General features: G+C 30.7%; 1 protein-coding gene across 1 annotated transcript in view; it reads left to right on the top strand.

Annotated features, from left to right (window-relative positions):
- The first annotated feature begins 406 nt into the window (after positions 1 to 406).
- The window catches only part of LOC106473761 (ribonucleases P/MRP protein subunit POP1-like), a 25,804-nt gene continuing 8,771 nt past the window's right edge, over positions 407 to 17,439 (top strand). Inside the window, exons 1-7 of the mRNA XM_022402155.1 lie at positions 407 to 490; positions 6,475 to 6,683; positions 8,587 to 8,701; positions 9,121 to 9,302; positions 12,664 to 12,897; positions 13,930 to 14,017; positions 14,988 to 15,965. Coding sequence (XP_022257863.1) covers positions 6,477 to 6,683; positions 8,587 to 8,701; positions 9,121 to 9,302; positions 12,664 to 12,897; positions 13,930 to 14,017; positions 14,988 to 15,965 — 1,804 coding nt within the window. The 5' untranslated portion in view covers positions 407 to 490; positions 6,475 to 6,476. The remainder of the gene's footprint in view (positions 491 to 6,474; positions 6,684 to 8,586; positions 8,702 to 9,120; positions 9,303 to 12,663; positions 12,898 to 13,929; positions 14,018 to 14,987; positions 15,966 to 17,439) is intronic.

Raw genomic sequence — 17,439 nt, 5'->3', positions numbered from 1 at the left:
GTTTTATTAAGTAAAGACTTGTGTCGTTAAAGTTTCGTTGAAACGAAGTTACGGAAAATTAATTAACACACGGAGACGTAACAATATTATACATTTCCGTAAACTAAGTTGGTTCTTCAAACTCGGATGCACAATTTGCACAAGGATTTTTAAAGAGTATGATAATTGGAATTGGGAGTAGTTAACAAACAAAAGTACTTAACAAAAATAAAAGTCATGTCATTGACCATTAAAGAAATCGTGTACATTCCAACTCGATTAACAAACTGATTTTGTTTGTTAATTTTTCACAACTGTTTTTTTTTCTAATCTAGGGTATGAACTGAAGAAAAGAGTATTACGTATTATACTTAAAACGAGGCAGAAATTATTTCAGGCTAGTAGATGGCGCATGGTTTTGTCTTACTTGTGGTATAAATTGAGATAAATAAAGACTCGTTTTGTTGAGGAACTTGTCTTTCTGGTGATAAAAATCGTGAAAAACTTGAGGGTAAATTAATATAATTATAAGTAATATGGTAGTTTTAATATGTTATGTGTAATAATACGTTATAGCTAATGCTTTGTAAATGATTGCTTATAAGTGATAGTTATAAGTTAGACTGCTATAGGCATATATAAATATTACTATTAGAAGCATAGGTATTATATGAAGCAATATAGCAACAGAGAGATTTCTCAAAGTAATAGTGTATTTGCACATGTGTCATGATTAACCTAATGATCTGGATTAGCATTCGAGATAAATTCATGGCAAAATTGATGAAAGCTACAGAGAAATTGCACAAATTTACTTTTAAACATCAAGATATCCATGATAACCAAGAAAGGGTGAGATGTAAGGGGAAGTTAAAGCTGATAAGCATACAATGTAATTTAGAGCTCAACAGTTTATGTCCAAAGATTTAAAGCAACAATTAAAGTACTATCATAACCTTTTTTTACTTTTAGTATTTGTTATGGCATATTGTACATGAAATGCAGGAACTTTTATATCAAAGTTTTAGATATAATTTTTTTTTTGCTCAGTTGAAATCCACAACAGATTTACACATGCACAACAAACACCAACTTTGTCAATCATTGTTAAGTTTTCATTTTTTCTGCAGGTATATTTTTAGAGCACTTTTCCAATTATTTACTCCATATGAATTCACACATGTGCAATTTTTGTTATCTTTTTTAAGTCGTTTGGTGCCGGCTGGCCTTTTTCTTTGTGAAAAGGCAGGCATTTTTACCTCTGCCACCATAAAACCCACACTAGCTTGAATATTGAACCCCCTGTCAGCAAGGATTAAGTCACCAAGGCTTCAAATTAGATGATATGTCAATGAACATCTCAAAACAATATTATCACAGTACATTTAGTCCCAAAATATTTTCTGAACTGCATAGGCATGGTTTACAAGAGTTCTTCTTTTGAAGGCCATACAACAAAGGACTTCATTCATACATCAAAAACAGCCTTAGATAATGTTGTACCATAAACCTGGAATTCATATGACAAGAAGGTGGCACTAACATTTAATCTTAACTTCATAAGTGTAAGTATTAACATTTGAAACTTACTCATAGACTTTTTACTGTTAATGGTTGTAAGTAAGTAAAGAGTAAACAAGATTTGGCAAGTCAGTGTAGTAAAGTACTTTTTACATGTTTACCATCAAAGTCTGTAACATTTTACTTTGGAGTTGTATTTTTCACTTGAGAACTCAATTCAACATTTTCAATCCTTAATTTTTGCATCTCGTTTGTCATGGATGTCATTAGTTTCCCAGTCAAATCTGTCTAGATTTCAGTTCCAGTTTCCATCTATTCTTCAAATGTTTCCTGTTGTATTTGTTGTAATAATAACAATGACTGGGCTACTTCTGTCTTGTTATTTTAGTCATCTTTGCACACGGTTAAACTGTGAAAGACCTGGTGACGTTAGAATTTTCTTTCTAGTTTTTGCAACTGTGGATATCATATTGAAAGAAGGGACCAAATCTGTGTTGTCTTTCTGGCAGAGGACTGCCCTCTGTCCTGAAAAATAAATAAATAAATGCATAAGATCCAGGCAATTGTATGTCTATGAAGATACAATGTAGCAGTCATTTTCTAACTGGTGTACTTTACTTTTTGCTTGAATTTATTTAATATTTTGCTTTACAGGTGTGTGTGTGTTATGTATATAAAATTTAAGATCAAGATCATAGGAAGATGTTTGAGTTGGAGGGTTTAACAATGTTTGGAGAAAATAAGAGCTTAATTTCAATATTTTTCCCAAGCCAAGCAAGGCTAAAATATTCAAATTTTGTTTATGAAAAAATGGTTGCATCAGACAGATGAGAATTTTATAAAAAAATAAAACATTTCATGTTATTATATAAAATAATATATGGATACTGCTTGCTGATAATCACTGTACCTCAGTGCATAATCCCTCTGATAATAAAAAAAAATTCTCATGTGAGAGAAAATGAGCTGAGCACACCCAAATGTTTTCAAGATTTTTTTCCCATCAAAGTTTTTCTGCAAGCTAGCTAACCACAGTTGCATTTGGTCCTCAGTGAGTTTTTTGCACCTTGATTAGTAATCATCTTAGGAAGGCAATAAAATTGTTACTCTGTCTGATCAATTGACACCCTATCACTTGACAATAGTTTATCATTGTTACTAGTATTTAAATGCCAAAGGCTACACCTGTAAGCTCAGGAACCATAAACAAACAGAATTGATATTTCCAATATGGCCAACTATTGTTTTGGGGACATCACATGAAAACAGTCCATTCAGGGTGGTTCTTTAACCATACCAAATGATCACAGAGCCAACCAGTGGGGACACAAATTTAGATTTATTGTTAATCATTAATGAGGATGATTACAAGAGTTGAAGTAGAGAAAGAATTGGAAGAGAGTAGTACTTGCATAATTTGGTTTGATGCTTTGCTATGTGAGATAAAAATAAATGAAATTTTAGTTCCTAATTTTCAGAAAAGCAATTTTAAAGCCATTTTACAAGATTTACTATTAGTGAATTGGGACAGTAAGTTAAAAGGTGATATGGGACAGATGTAGGAGATCTTAACAAATAGGTTTTAATTCAAAATAGGCATGTTTCTTAAAAAAGAGGAAAAGAATAATGGAGAAGTTCAAACATAGCTGGCTAAAGACGTGAGTGCTGTAAACTTAAGTTTAAATTGGTAGATAAAATGGAAGATCTAGAGAACTAGTTAGAAAAGATGATGGGGAATCTAAAAAAGTAAATAAGGAACAGGTGGCTGATAAAGGTGAAAACTGAGATCCAAAAATTTAATTATGTTAAAAGGTAAGCAAAATATTAGAATATGAATTGGGCCTCTACAGAATACTGATGGCAAAGTTATTGTTGAATACTGAGGTGGCTTAGCTTTTAAATGTTCTTTTTACTTTTGTTTTTTGTCAGTGTAGGTATAATATTCCTGACTTTCAACATTTTATGAAAAGCATTGTAATTTATCTGAATCATGTAGATGTTAATCCAATAATGGTAAGTTATGATTGAGAGATTAAAAGTGTTGTAAAGAGGTCAGAGATGTTAATAAGGTGCCACGCACACACAAATCACAACAGTTGCATTAGGGGAAAGACTAGTTAACTGGGACTGTAATGTTGTTGGATTGGAAAAAGCAAAAGATTATTAATGGAATCCAGTCAAACTGAGCTCTTGTTACTAACGTAGTGCCTCTGAAGTTGATGCTTTGGCCTCTTTGGTTTCTAAAATTTATTTTACACTAATAAATTAAATTTTGAGGTATTTCTAATTGTATTAAAGATGTTGAGATATCAGAATGTCTTGGATTAACTAGTAATTTGGACAAATATTTGGCAAATAACTTTTAATTATAGAAAGTGCAACATAATGCATTTGGGTTATAATTTAGTATAGGTAGGAGTCCACAAAATAATATATGTAGGTGGATAATTCATTTAAGCCATCAAAGCAGTGTTCTGTTTATAGTAATAAAGCTAATAGAATTTTATTGTGTACTTATAAACATATTGATTACAAGCCAAAAGAAGAAATTATCTCTGTACAAATTGCTAGTTAGGCCTCATTTAGAGTACTTTGTACAATTTGGACTCCTTGTGTAAGAAAGGATATTGACTTGCTGGAAATTGTTTGTTTAGAGGAGAGATACCAGAATGATTGTGAAACTGGATTGATTATTTTATAGGTTTAATTAATATTGTATTTTCTTTCTCTTCAGAAAATGAGTGTAAGAAATGATCTTATTGAAGTTTACAAGATTATCCATGTGACTGATAGGAACAATGTCTTTGATTTTGTGTGTGTGTGCTATATTTTGAAGACAAAGATGAAAGGGTCCAAGTTCAAAATTTGGAAGAAAGGACAGGCTTCATTTGAGATAGGGAAGGCCAATACTTCACTGTATTGTTCCCTGAAAAATTATGGTTGGGTTTTAATTTTTTTGTTTCTCAAGGGTTGCTGTGCAAGAGAAGCCTTGAAGGGCCATTTATCTGAATCATGTTTTAACATTTCATTCCCTATGGATGTGGCGAATTGGTCCATCCAGGCTATCCTATTTTCTACCACTACCTTAATCCAAACTACATAAAGAAACTTTGTTATATCTAACCATGATCTCCAAGATTGATTCCCAAAGCAAAGAGATATTAAGTTTTATTGTCTGTCTGTACATTTTTAAGATTTCTCTATGAACACTAATGCCATTTTGTATCACAATGTGCATCTTTGTTATTAATGCAAGCATATTAAATTTTTAGTCTATCACTAATTATTTAAAATGTACAAGAAAATTTGACTTCACTGAAAAATATCCATAGAAAAGTATGCTCCTATATTACCCTACAGAAGCACAGCTATACTACACATTCATGCTTTTGGCATCATATTACATGTAAACATAAATCTCACTGTTGGTAATTTAACAACCATAGAATCTGTCTCGCATGCCACTGTTACATGCGAGTTAGTTGAATCACTGATAAGGTTATAAAAAAACTTGTAGTTATACTTTAATAAATAATTTCAGTTTTGTTTATTATTACAGTTATTGAATTGGTCATTCTCAGTTTGATTGGTACAGTGACAAGATTTTAATGTTAATGATTAAGAGCTGGGTTCATTCATCAGTTACACTCAACTAATCTATTTTCACATAAGACTTGGCTAGTTGGAATAATTGAAAATGGTAATAGTTGGAAACACCAGTTTCAATTAATTTATTGTTTTTGTGAATTGAACCACTATTGGATTAAGCTGAACAACCTTGAATTAATTTAATATAATAATGGTAATTTTTCAATTACTTAGTTGGAATAATCAGAAATTATACTTTTAATCAATTTAACCATAATTTTGATTAATCCTTTATTTTACGTGATACTTAATAATATAACTGAAACTCATAGGTAATAATTATGTTGATTAATTAAGTCAGTCACCCAACTGTAATAAGGATTATAGACTTGTATGGTGCTGTTTTCTAATAATTTAACTAAAGTCCTAGTTGTCTTCCTTTCCTTGTCTTAACACTGGTATTTTACTAGGCCTACTTACTTAAATGAAAATTGTAACAACTGAAGTTTTAACATTTCATTCCCTGGGGATAATGTGGCTATTTGGTCCATCTAGGCTATCCTATTTTCTACCACTACTTTAATCCAAACTACATAAAGAAACTTTGTTATATCTAACTTTAATCTCCAAGATACTCACCCAATCTCCTCTTAAACTCTTACAATGTTGCAGCTTCTTTCTATCCTCAAGTTAAACTATTCAAGAGGTTGACTACAACTCAAAACTTTTGCTTGAATAAGGTGCCCAAAACTGAACATACTATAAATGCATACCTTTTTTTCATAAACACAAATCATTTGAAATTTGCTGTTGGACAATTTTGTTGACTGAGAATGTATGACATGCCTTTTTTTGCTGATTGTGTAAGGTAATAATATTTTAATATTTATTATACCCTTTATTGGAGACTGTGTATTTCATCATTTATTACTATTATACTGAGATTTAACAAATACAAATAATTAATTTTAAATAAGTTAACTTTTCTATAAATCTATCATTTCAATAAACATGTGGTTATTAAAATTTTTATTGTACTTAAAAACTTCAAACTAAAAATGTCAGAATTTAAAAGTGAATTTGGTATATCATTCTGTCTGCCTTGTTCATTAAGATCCTTAGGATGCAGTATGTTTCAAAATATAGAATATTATTGTGGATTAAGTCATCCTTCTTACAAAAGAGAAATTGTTAATATGTTGAATGATGTAATACACATTTTCTATTGTTATCTGGTATTAAATGTATTGAATAAGATTTATTTATTTTTATACAATTGATGACAAAAATGAGAATCAAATTAAATTCAAGTGTTTTTTCTACAAGTTTTCTAACTGATTAAAAAGAAAATGAAAAAGTAGCCGGAAATAACATTTTGTTTTTTAGAAATGTCAGAATCTACGTCTCAAAGCCAAGATAGAAAGAACAGTAGTTCTTTAGAAGGAGCTAGTTTTCCACCAAAAGGTTCAGAGTGTCAGGCCATCTGCTATTATCAGGATTATGCCAATCAGTTGGAGAAGTCTTGTATCAGTACTTCTAGTGGATCTTGCCAAGAATCTCAAGCATTGTCATATGGAATGCAGCTGTCCTTACAGGTTAATGTTATGTATTTGTTAAATGTAATTTTCTGTAAGGTCAATTTCCATTGGAAAAAGTATTTCTATATTGATTCTCGCATGACAGTCGTAGGTAGTATTAATATTGTTATTAATCTCAGTGCTAACTGTTTTAAATAGACTACATTTTAGAGCTGTAACGATTGGTAGATTTCGACCTTCAATGGTTCAAAATAAACTACTGAATGAAAGTTTGTACATTTGATAGTACTACATTGCATAACTTACTAATGACATCACCATAACTACTTGTTTATATTTGATTGAAAACTTTTATCTTACATCTAATCCATATGAATAAAATAAAACATTTGCATGGAGTTTAAAAATACACTATATATATACACATCAGTAACCATGTTTTTAAATTTTAAATGGAAATACAAAATGCACATTGTTTATGTACACAATACTTGTATGGCTATATACAATAAGCTTGCATTGAAAGAGCACCCTAATACAGCCAATTAAAAGAGAAGCACTTGTCCCCTCTCCCAAATGAAAAACTTAATTCCTTGTTTATTCATTCAACATATATATATGAATGTACAAGTTTTTATTGACTTCACAATTTTACACTACTCGTTATGCTTAATTTTCAATTCTAATAAAAGTTGCCAGGTTGTTCAGCAGCTTTACTTAAAATCTCTAGATACTTACCCTGTACCTAAATATTGAAAAATATCATTACCACAGCAGCTTCTTCGACATGGCAATTCTTACTCGAGTCATTGGTCTTGCCAACACTCCCTGAGCCCTGACACAGTGTGATCAGGGTCAGCAAGTTATCAAAGAGACTGTTGCAGACATCCCATAAGACGGCATGGTCAGAGTCAACCAAAATTTATTATTATGGAGTATATATAGCTGCAAGTTTGCAGTATGGCTTAAACTAATCTTACAAATATTAAACCCATCAAATCTGGCTGTGGGAGCTTGCCTATTCTCTTGACTGTAATGGCAAAACTTTGAAGGGTGTCCTTGATTTTGACTTTGCCTCTCACCCAGGAAAATGTCTGTGGATACCCATGGTACCTTTGTTACTTGTTATATCACATTAAAATTATACATCTCTGTCTATCCATAATTAATAGTAAATAAACTGTTTGCATGAAATTAACTTTCTTTAAAAAAAAACACTGCACATGTATAACCTACATTGTCTAATGGGGAAATCATAAGATAACTTATTGATAGTTTCTTAACTGCGGACTTTTCTTGAACCATAGTAATCACATGATTAAAATGTTTAAAAAGGTGTCATTTTTATTGGTTAACATTTACAAACATTAACTTTTGTCAAAAGATAATCCAATAATAATGGATTCAGTTGTTATGAATGAATAACAGGATGTTGCGATTATCGTTCTGTGGCTTGTTGTAATAGGACCAGTTTCCCGAAGAAATGTGCTTGGATTCATGCTACAGGTCTTTCAGTTACCTGTAAAAAAAAAAAAAAAAAGTTTGTGACAAAAAAATACTAAAGTGTGTTAACATCACTTTGTGACAGGGAGGAAAATTGGAGATCCTGCTCACTGACTAATTTACTATCAGTGAACCTATCTATTGTGACTTTTCAGAGACTGTTAAATCTCGTAAAGCTGGTAAACTTGTTTATCCCATAAACATTCACGATGTTCAAAGTGGCACAGACTCTGTCAGATTACATTGTGATAGATTTGGTATGTAACACCTCTTTATTTTGTTGAAATAATTATATTAATGATACTAAATGTAATTAATACTGAGTAGAAAGGTAAGTACAAACAAACAGATATTGCACATAGAAAAGAAAGTCAAATCTACATATAGCTAATTAGGATAGACATTTGTTCAGTTACTGTACTTATTGCTTATAGTTTATCTCCTTTCTCGATTGTAGCAAACAGCTAGATCAAGTTCACAGGTTCCTTTTGTGAGATCACCTCGATCAGAGTTTCTTCTAGAATCTGAGTGTTCAGAGTCGAATCCAATATCAGGAATATCATTGCCTTACGGTAAGGTTTGGTTGTGTGTATTTGTTTCTTTTAACTAGTGTTAACCCTCTTGCTATGGGTAAATCAAAACGCACATGTCACAACCTTTTACAGAGTTACATTCAAAATATATATATATATATATATATATATACGTGAAAACATAGTTAGTAAATCAAATTTTAATATTATAGTTATGTAAATTTTAAGTTCTTCATTTTATAGGGAAATGTTTAAAAAATTCCTCGATTTCCAAAAACTAGAGAAGCTACTATCCATTGATGTATATTTTTGTATGAAATATTCAAACATTAATACATTTTTTATTTTTCTCTATTTTCTCAGTACAGAAACATGTTTCTGGAAGTGAGCATTTCCTCTAAATATATGAGTAAGAAGAAAGACATTTTTTGTGATTTTTGATATGTATGTTATTTCAGAATTAAATGTTATGAAGTATGCCCAGAGTAGAGCCAAGGAAATAGCAAGTCTTCTTGCTGAAGTGGAGAAGAAGTCGCCAAAACTTCCCATGCAACAACTTCCTCGACACATGCGCCGTAGAGCTGCAAGTCATAATGTTAAGAGACTACCTCGAAGATTACGAGATAGAGCAGCAAAAGAGGTAGAAATATTGGTAGTTAAAAATAGAAAATCCTCAGTTATATTTTAAGTATAAAAAAAATTAATGTCTAATTAAAGAAAATTGTATTGTTCAAGTGCAACTGAAGTTTTAAGTGAAAATTTGCACATTAAACACTTGTTTTTCAAGATTTTAAAGTTATGGTAAAAAATAATATACATTTATATTTATCAATTGGCTTAGATATTTATACAATGCTTTAAATTAGTTTATTTTACTTTAAATATAGATGTCTTAGCCATTAATACTTCTAGAATGACTACTGTACTTAAGGGTTTGGTGGTTAGGGCTCTCAACTTGCAACCTGCAGATTGTGGGTTGGAATCCTGACAACATACATTCTTTCCCTTCATGATGTGGTGGCATTATAGTGTGATGGTCAATCACACTTTTCTTTGGTAAAAGACTAGCCCTAGAGTTGGCAGTGGGTGGCATTTACTAGTTTCTTTCCCTCTAGTTTATCATTTCTAAATTACGAATGGCTAGTGTAGCTCACCCTTAAGTATCCTCATGCAAAATTCATTGTTCATGTGTCACTAAAATGTTTAATAGATCCTTTTTTATCTAATCTATGTTAATATATTAAGTATGATTTATTATTATTATTACAATACTTGATTTAAACTGGGCATGTTTTGACAATCATTTTATGGAACTTGATGGACCTTGAATTATTTAGAAGCTCAAACTAAATATCAACCCCATTTATAAATAAAAGTATATTTTTGTTTTGAAAGATAATGTGCACATTTTTTGTCATATAATATTATAATTAGATACATGATATAAACTAATCAGCTTTAATAGTGGCAGCCATTTTGATTACATTTTCTGAAAATCATTAATTCATGAGAGTTTTATATGAGGGTTTTATAATTTCATGTGTGGTATTTTGAGATGTCTTTTAATCACAGTCATCCTATATTTATATAGGTGTTTCAATATTAGAACTGGATGATATTTACTTATTGAACAATCTATCACCCCATTATTCAGTTTCAATTGATCAGTTAGTACAGCGTTTCTTAAAACCTGTTACCTAGAAGCATAAAAAAATAAATAAATAAAAAGTGCTACCAATCGGTTGCCTTTCCTTTAGTCAGCATTTCAGAAAAAAACTAAATATTGATAGCAGGTGTTTTGCTTGCTAGTTATCTTCCCTCTAGCCAGTAGTTCAAAATTAACAACAGTGGCAAACAATAGCTTTGCCATAACAAAGATAGAGCAAGTAAGTTTGGTGACAATATTTTAATTACTTGGATAGTTGGAATAATCAAAAGTAGCAATAATTGGAAACCCTAATTTCAATTACTTAATTACTTGCATGACAATTGATGTAGTATATAGTCATAATTTTGATTCATTAATTATTGGAAATATAGAAAACAGTAATAACCAGAAACACTAATATTAATCAAATGAATTAATCATACTTTAGAGTAATTGATTAGTTTACATGGCACTAATAGATTAAATTGCCCATTATCTGTTCAAGGATATGTTTCATTGATGCTACTAATTTCTCCCTTGTTGGAACAGTGGTAATTTACAGACTTTGCTAAAATCCGATGTTCAGTTCTCCACAGTAGGAAGACACAACAGTTAGCCTCATGTGGCATTGTTCTAAAACAAACAAACAAAGCTACTAATTTATTCTTGTGAATTATTCAGTCAGCAAGCTGCTTAAAATAATTAAATGAATTAAAAGCTCGTGTTGATTTTTCTTAGTGTTTTATATAAGGATTTCAAAATTTAGTGCTAGTGAACGTACTGTGTAAGAACTACAATTTCATCCTCAGCGTGATTTAGCACAAACTAACAAGTTTGTAAAAATTGCAATTTAGAATTTTTACAAATGTTTATTTTTCCTTTTGTTTTGTTTATGATAAAAAAAATTCTAGATAAATGGAACCATTTCTAATGCCCATAAAAATTATAATTATTGACAAAATTGTAGAAGAAATTATATCAAAACAAGTAATTAATATATGAAATATTCTTTTAAATGTTAGTGTATTATTAGTGACTTGATTATCTTAAGAAAAGGTTTTATGATGTGACTATTCATGCAATGTATTATAATTTGGTTATTATTATATATCTTTGGTTGCTGTCTGTTGCCTTTGATCCTATTTTTGAGAGCTGTAAGTGATGCCAGAAAGTGTTTTTGTTGTTAATTTTGCACGTGCATGTCATAACATTTAAATAAAACAGCTCCAAAAGATTTTTTTGACATTAACCCCTTCAGTGTGGCAGCAATGTTTATTTCCTCGTGGAACTTTATTATTGATAATTTTGTTATAATGTACCACCTTCTGCTACATAGTTTCAAAGTCACTAAAGGAGGTATTTTTATGATTTCTTGGTTGAATTCATTGTTTTGTGATATGGTACTCGTTCTTTTATAAGTACTCAAAAAATCACTCGTGCAGCATTTTTGGACCTACTGATTTCACTTATGTAACTTATTCCTCTTCACACTTTACAAGCATCCAGTAATCAACACTTATTTGGAATAAATGTGTGTCATTCACTGCTTTGATTCTTTTGGGATGATAGGAAAGAAAAACTCTCATAAGTGAAATCATGGTTTCTTAAGTTTATCATAGTTAAACAGTGATGTACAGCTGCAGAAGTAAAGCAGTAAATATTTTCCAAAACTTCTGTGAAAACATTGTATTCTGCTGAAGGTATGTGATAGTGACATGACAGTCATGTCACTAATGTAATATACACAACATACAGTCTCAAATAGAGAGAAGTATGTACTATAGATTCTGACACCATGTGGTAAAAGGGTTTAACACATTTCATGCAGTCAGTCTTTTTATTATTTTCTATTTTGAGTTTCAAGGCTTTTGTTTTATTTCTAATTTGATTTTCTTTTAATAATCAGTATCAATGGTGAGTTTATTCACTATAATTGTTGCATCCTATTTTAGCTCTCAAAATTGCATAGAGTAGAGTGCATTTATTCATTCTCAAGACAGTTTATTTCTGTTATTATATCTAGACTTTTTTGCATGATCTTTTTTAGGTCTTTACTGGTAATCTTTCTTAATAATATTATTAAGAATTGAGTGGTAGGGGTAAAATGGTAGATTATTATATAATATTCTACTTACCCAGTAGTAGAACCCTTACATAATAATTTATGGGAAGAATTAATATTTTTTTCCACTTCCCCAATATTGCCCAAAAGGTAAAGGTATTTTTATGATAAGCTGTTATTTATGAAAAATACTAGTTTCACTGTATTAAGATATTTTATTTTTACTTGTGAATATATTTTAGTTTATTTAGAAAATGTTATTTTTAATCTATATTTACTGATTTTTTTTAGATCAATAAAACCAAATCTTCTAAACGTCCCAGTCGACGTTATCGTCGTAGGCCAAGTAATCTTTTAGCTGAATATACTCGTCGACAGCGGCAGCATATTTGGCTTGAAACGCACATTTGGTTTGCCAAACGGTTTAAGATGACAGAGATATGGGGATATAAGCTTCCACTGCATCCCAATGATAAAAGTGTAAGGGCTGCCTACAGAGCATCTGTTCATCACGTTTTGCTTCAGGTAAAGCTATAGTTTTCATTGAGTTTTTCATCACATGGTACGACATAACTCATCATGTCACCATCTGATATTGAAATGAAAACTTAAGAAGTCTACATATATAGTCTTTTTAAATATTTACATTTGTCAGAACTTAAAGTCCATGTATTCATTTTTCTTTTATTTAGGTTAGTAAAAACCAACCTTCAAATCTGCATGTTATTCCTAAAAGTTGGATTGATTACTATTTACTTGCTTATAAAACAGTTTTACTAAAAGTATCAAATTAATCTCCAGGTTTAACATTATATTACTTAAATCATTTTACCTGATGGTTAACCTGAACCATACAAATTAAATTAATCCTATAAAGGATTTAAAAATTGTTTCAGGCTAAATAGTGTGAAAAAAAACATGTACACAATTATTTATTAGGAGCATGATTACCACTTTCTGCAACAGTGCAGTCTTTTACGCATGTCTGCATTGCTAGATAGACTCATAATTCTTGTCAGAGTTGAAATAGTTTATTTTCTCTATATCCAGTGACTTTCTATAGACATTTTATTGTTTAGTCTTTTACGCATGTCTGCATTGCTAGATAGACTCATAATTCTTGTCAGAGTTGAAATAGTTTATTTTCTCTATATCCAATGACTTTCTATAGACATTTTATTGTTTAGTCTTTTACGCATGTCTGCATTGCTGGATAGACTCATAATTCTTGTCAGAGTTGAAATAGTTTATTTTCTCTATATCCAATGACTTTCTATAGACATTTTATTGTTTAGTCTTTTACGCATGTCTGCATTGCTGGATAGACTCATAATTCTTGTCAGAGTTGAAATAGTTTATTTTCTCTATATCCAGTGACTTTCTATAGACATTTTATTGTTTAGTTTTTAATTTCTCTTACGTATGTTCCAGTAGCTTTAGAATTGATAAACTGTTTATGCACAAGTTCTGTAATATGGTAATTAACATGAGAAAAAATTAGTTAGTATGAATAATATTTTAATTAGTAACTGTTATGTTTATCATCATTCTCTACAGGACCTCTCTTATTATGGATGTATTGAACTAGTGGGTATAGAAGAAAAGCTGTTGCAGGGCCTTTCAAAGTTTACCAGTTTGGAAACAGGTACATTGTAAATTGTGGTCTCTGTGATTTGTTTTATTATTATAAATTAAAATTAACAATGAATATCATTGTCATTCTTGAAATTAAAGTATTCTGATAACCTTTTATAAGAAAGATCTTTTTTCATCAGAAGTAAATGGCAAATGAAGAAGTTGATAAATGAGTTGATCATGTGAACTTCAATGACATTATGAGGGAGATGTCATTTCTGTAATTGGCTCACCTTTACAACACGCCACTGCTGTTTCTAGAATTTTTTTATTTGGCAGTTATTTGGGGGGTGAGAAAAAAGGTTTATCACTTTCATGTTAGTGAAAGTCACAATGTAGAGTATTTAAAAACCTTAAAAGGCTATCTAAAATGCGGGTAAAGCTCTCCAATAGGGGGGGGGCTCTCCCCACCACCATCCTAGTGGACACTCCTCTGACAACATAGAAGTACGAGTTTGATGTTGTGACAAAACAGTACAATAACGTTTGAGAATAATACACAGAAGTTTCTTGATAATTAGAAAGAAGAAATGGGGTATTCCAGAAAATGCTTTTCATTTTACATTAATTGCCTGATTAATGCTCAGATTTCTAAATATTGTCTTACAAGTACCATGCAAACATGATAGTGTGGTCATTGAACTTTTCACTTTTATCAACTCTCCACTGTCTGAATGATTGCTGATAAGTAGTTTCTACTATGGTAAGTCATATATTGCCAGATGGCACCAAAAATAATGTGGAAACTTCTTTTACTTTAACTTTTTACGCGTATCACAACTAATATTTCTAGATTTTTAAGGATAAAAATTTTATATTTGAAATATAATTAGTTGGGTTTTAGTTACATTGCGTATCTAAAGTAATCTTAAGTCCAAGCTTGCTAAGTATACAATTTTTCTTCTAATGCAAGCACTGTTTTTGAATAGTTAATGTATTTTGAAATGGGTTTTGATTTGTAATTATTGACATACAATTAGGTTTAACCTTCGCTGCCAAGTTTTACCTAAAGGGAACTCGAGAAGGATCTGTGATGCTGTACCATCCCAATAGCTACCCTTATAGGGCTATAGGACCAGTGAAATTTTTATGGAAGGCAGAGAATGAAGAGGCACAAATGAAGCCACCTGGTGACCATATGAGACAGTTATGGATTTGGGTTCATCCTTCTTGTTATGATGAGCTTGTAACAGAACTTGCAGCTGTATTTGTATTGGAGAAGAAAAGCCTTCTTCCTATTAAAAATTCTAGTTTGAAGGATGAGCTCAGTGCAACTAGACATGAATTTGATCATTCTTTGCTGGTAGAAGAAGATAAAGGAACATTTGAACAAGCTAAACCTCAAGATTTAAAGAAGAATGGGGGAAAAAAAGTTCTGGAACAAATTCAAGGTAGCTCGTATGGATCTCTCAAAAAGCCTGTTCTGATGACTAAAGAAAACAATTTATCCAACCAAATAGAAACACAGAATAAAAGTAAAATAAAATCTAAAATATCTAGAACCAAAGAAATAGATGAAAAGAAAACCAAGGATAAAAATTGTGACTTTAGGCAAAGATACTTTGAAAGAATTCAAATTTATAACAACAAAGATGTTACGATGGTGATACTAAAAGATACACTAGTTCGTTTCCGTCTTACAGGGCCATTGGCACAGGCAGTGATTACAGATGTACTTAAAGTTTCTGATGTAAAGTCTGATAAAAATGTCGAAGTTGATAATCACCAAGATATTGCTATGGAAACTGATGAAGTTCAAAGTATCAAATGGTGGCAAAAGTATTACTCGTATGAAAGTGCTAAACTCTGTTTAGAGAAACAAAAGCAAATTTGGGAGGAAATGAAAGGAGCTCAGTCATCAGGAGAATTACCAAGAAACATGGTCTTTGGACTAACTGTACAGGACCCAAGACTGGATCTTCCTAAAACCAGAACCAAAATTACGAATGACCCTGAAGGTAAGATTTTTTTCCTTAGTCACTTTATTGTATGTCAGCTTAACTCATCTTACCTACTATAGCTCTATTTACAGCAAATAATGATCAACAGTATATTAATACTTTAATTATAAACATTATTTTATAAAGTTGGAGATCAGTACAAAAAATGTATTGCTTGTCTACCTTCACTTACAGTTAACTAAGCATCAATCAAGCTTCCGTACTTTAATAACATTCATATTCTAAATTTAAAACTTTTTGTTGAATTAAAGGGTAATATTTTTTGTAATAACTTTTAAAAATACAAGGTGTAATGAAATATCAAATACCACTGCTAATTGTTACCATTGTGCTCTTAATTTGCAGAATGTAGATTTACAATAGGAGTATTGTATAAATTACTTTTCAAGTTCCATTTTTTTCTTCTGAAAACTGAAGCTAGTGAGGCCTTTTTGTTAGTACCAGAGTACAGCGGTCAGATTACAACCACCGAGATCTCGGGGAAAGCATTACATGTACATGTAGAAGTCATGCACAGAATATATATTTAAAGTATAGTTAATCATTTGCAGCAAAGGATTAGTGTTTCCTCACCTTTTCTTCTGTGCAAAGATTTTAATGCTTTGTTAGTTATACCATTATGTGAGAAATTGTTTATGTGGGCACGGATACAACACGTGTAGTCTTGAGCAGTAACTTAATTTATTTAATATAAAATAGGCTTGTGAACAGTGAAAGGAAAGAAATGAACACTAATCCTTAATTTTATTATTGCATGTGGATTTGTAACAATTATTACTAGAAATGCTAAATTTAGTGTATATTTTTTTTTTTTTTGCTTATAATAATAATAATGATAATGATTTTATGTCAGGTACTGTCTAAAGTGTTTTTGAAGCAACAAATTGTTTTTATTCACCAATCAGTGATCATTTCTGTAAAAGCCTAGTGGTGTAATGGTAACACACCCACCTTTTCTTGAGTGGGAGTCCTGGGTTCGATTCCCAGTTAGGCCTATTCCTCTTGCTTTGGTTATGATCAGCTGTTGTGAGATTGGTGTTATGCTTACTGTACTTTTTACATACAAATTAAGCATGATTATAAAATTATTAATTTTATGCTTATCTTAAAAATGTTTTATAGTTACACATTGTAGACATAATTATATGGATATTCACATTTAGTAATTACCTATGTGTAATAAATAAAATAGTGAAGTTGTGGCTGCTTTAACACAATGCAATATACACACTGAAGTTATGAAGTTAGATGGTTTTTTTTTATTCTATTATAGTCTTCTTTGAGTAAACATGGGTAATGTTAAAATGAAATAGAAATATATTTCTGAAATTTATATATTATTATTAGGTTGTCAGGAAATTAATGTTGCTTTTTTTCTAGATGAAAAAGCCCGAAAAACGTATAAAATAAAACAAAACATTTATTAAATGAAAGTATCCATTCTTATCGTTGATGCTTTTCCATCTTACAT

The sequence above is a fragment of the Limulus polyphemus genome, unplaced genomic scaffold, assembly GCF_000517525.1.
Source record: "Limulus polyphemus unplaced genomic scaffold, Limulus_polyphemus-2.1.2 Scaffold6484, whole genome shotgun sequence".
Classification (NCBI taxonomy): Eukaryota; Metazoa; Arthropoda; class Merostomata; order Xiphosura; family Limulidae; genus Limulus; species Limulus polyphemus.
The sequence above is the reverse complement of the archived record's forward strand: the minus strand, read 5'-3'. Positions and strand labels throughout refer to the sequence as shown.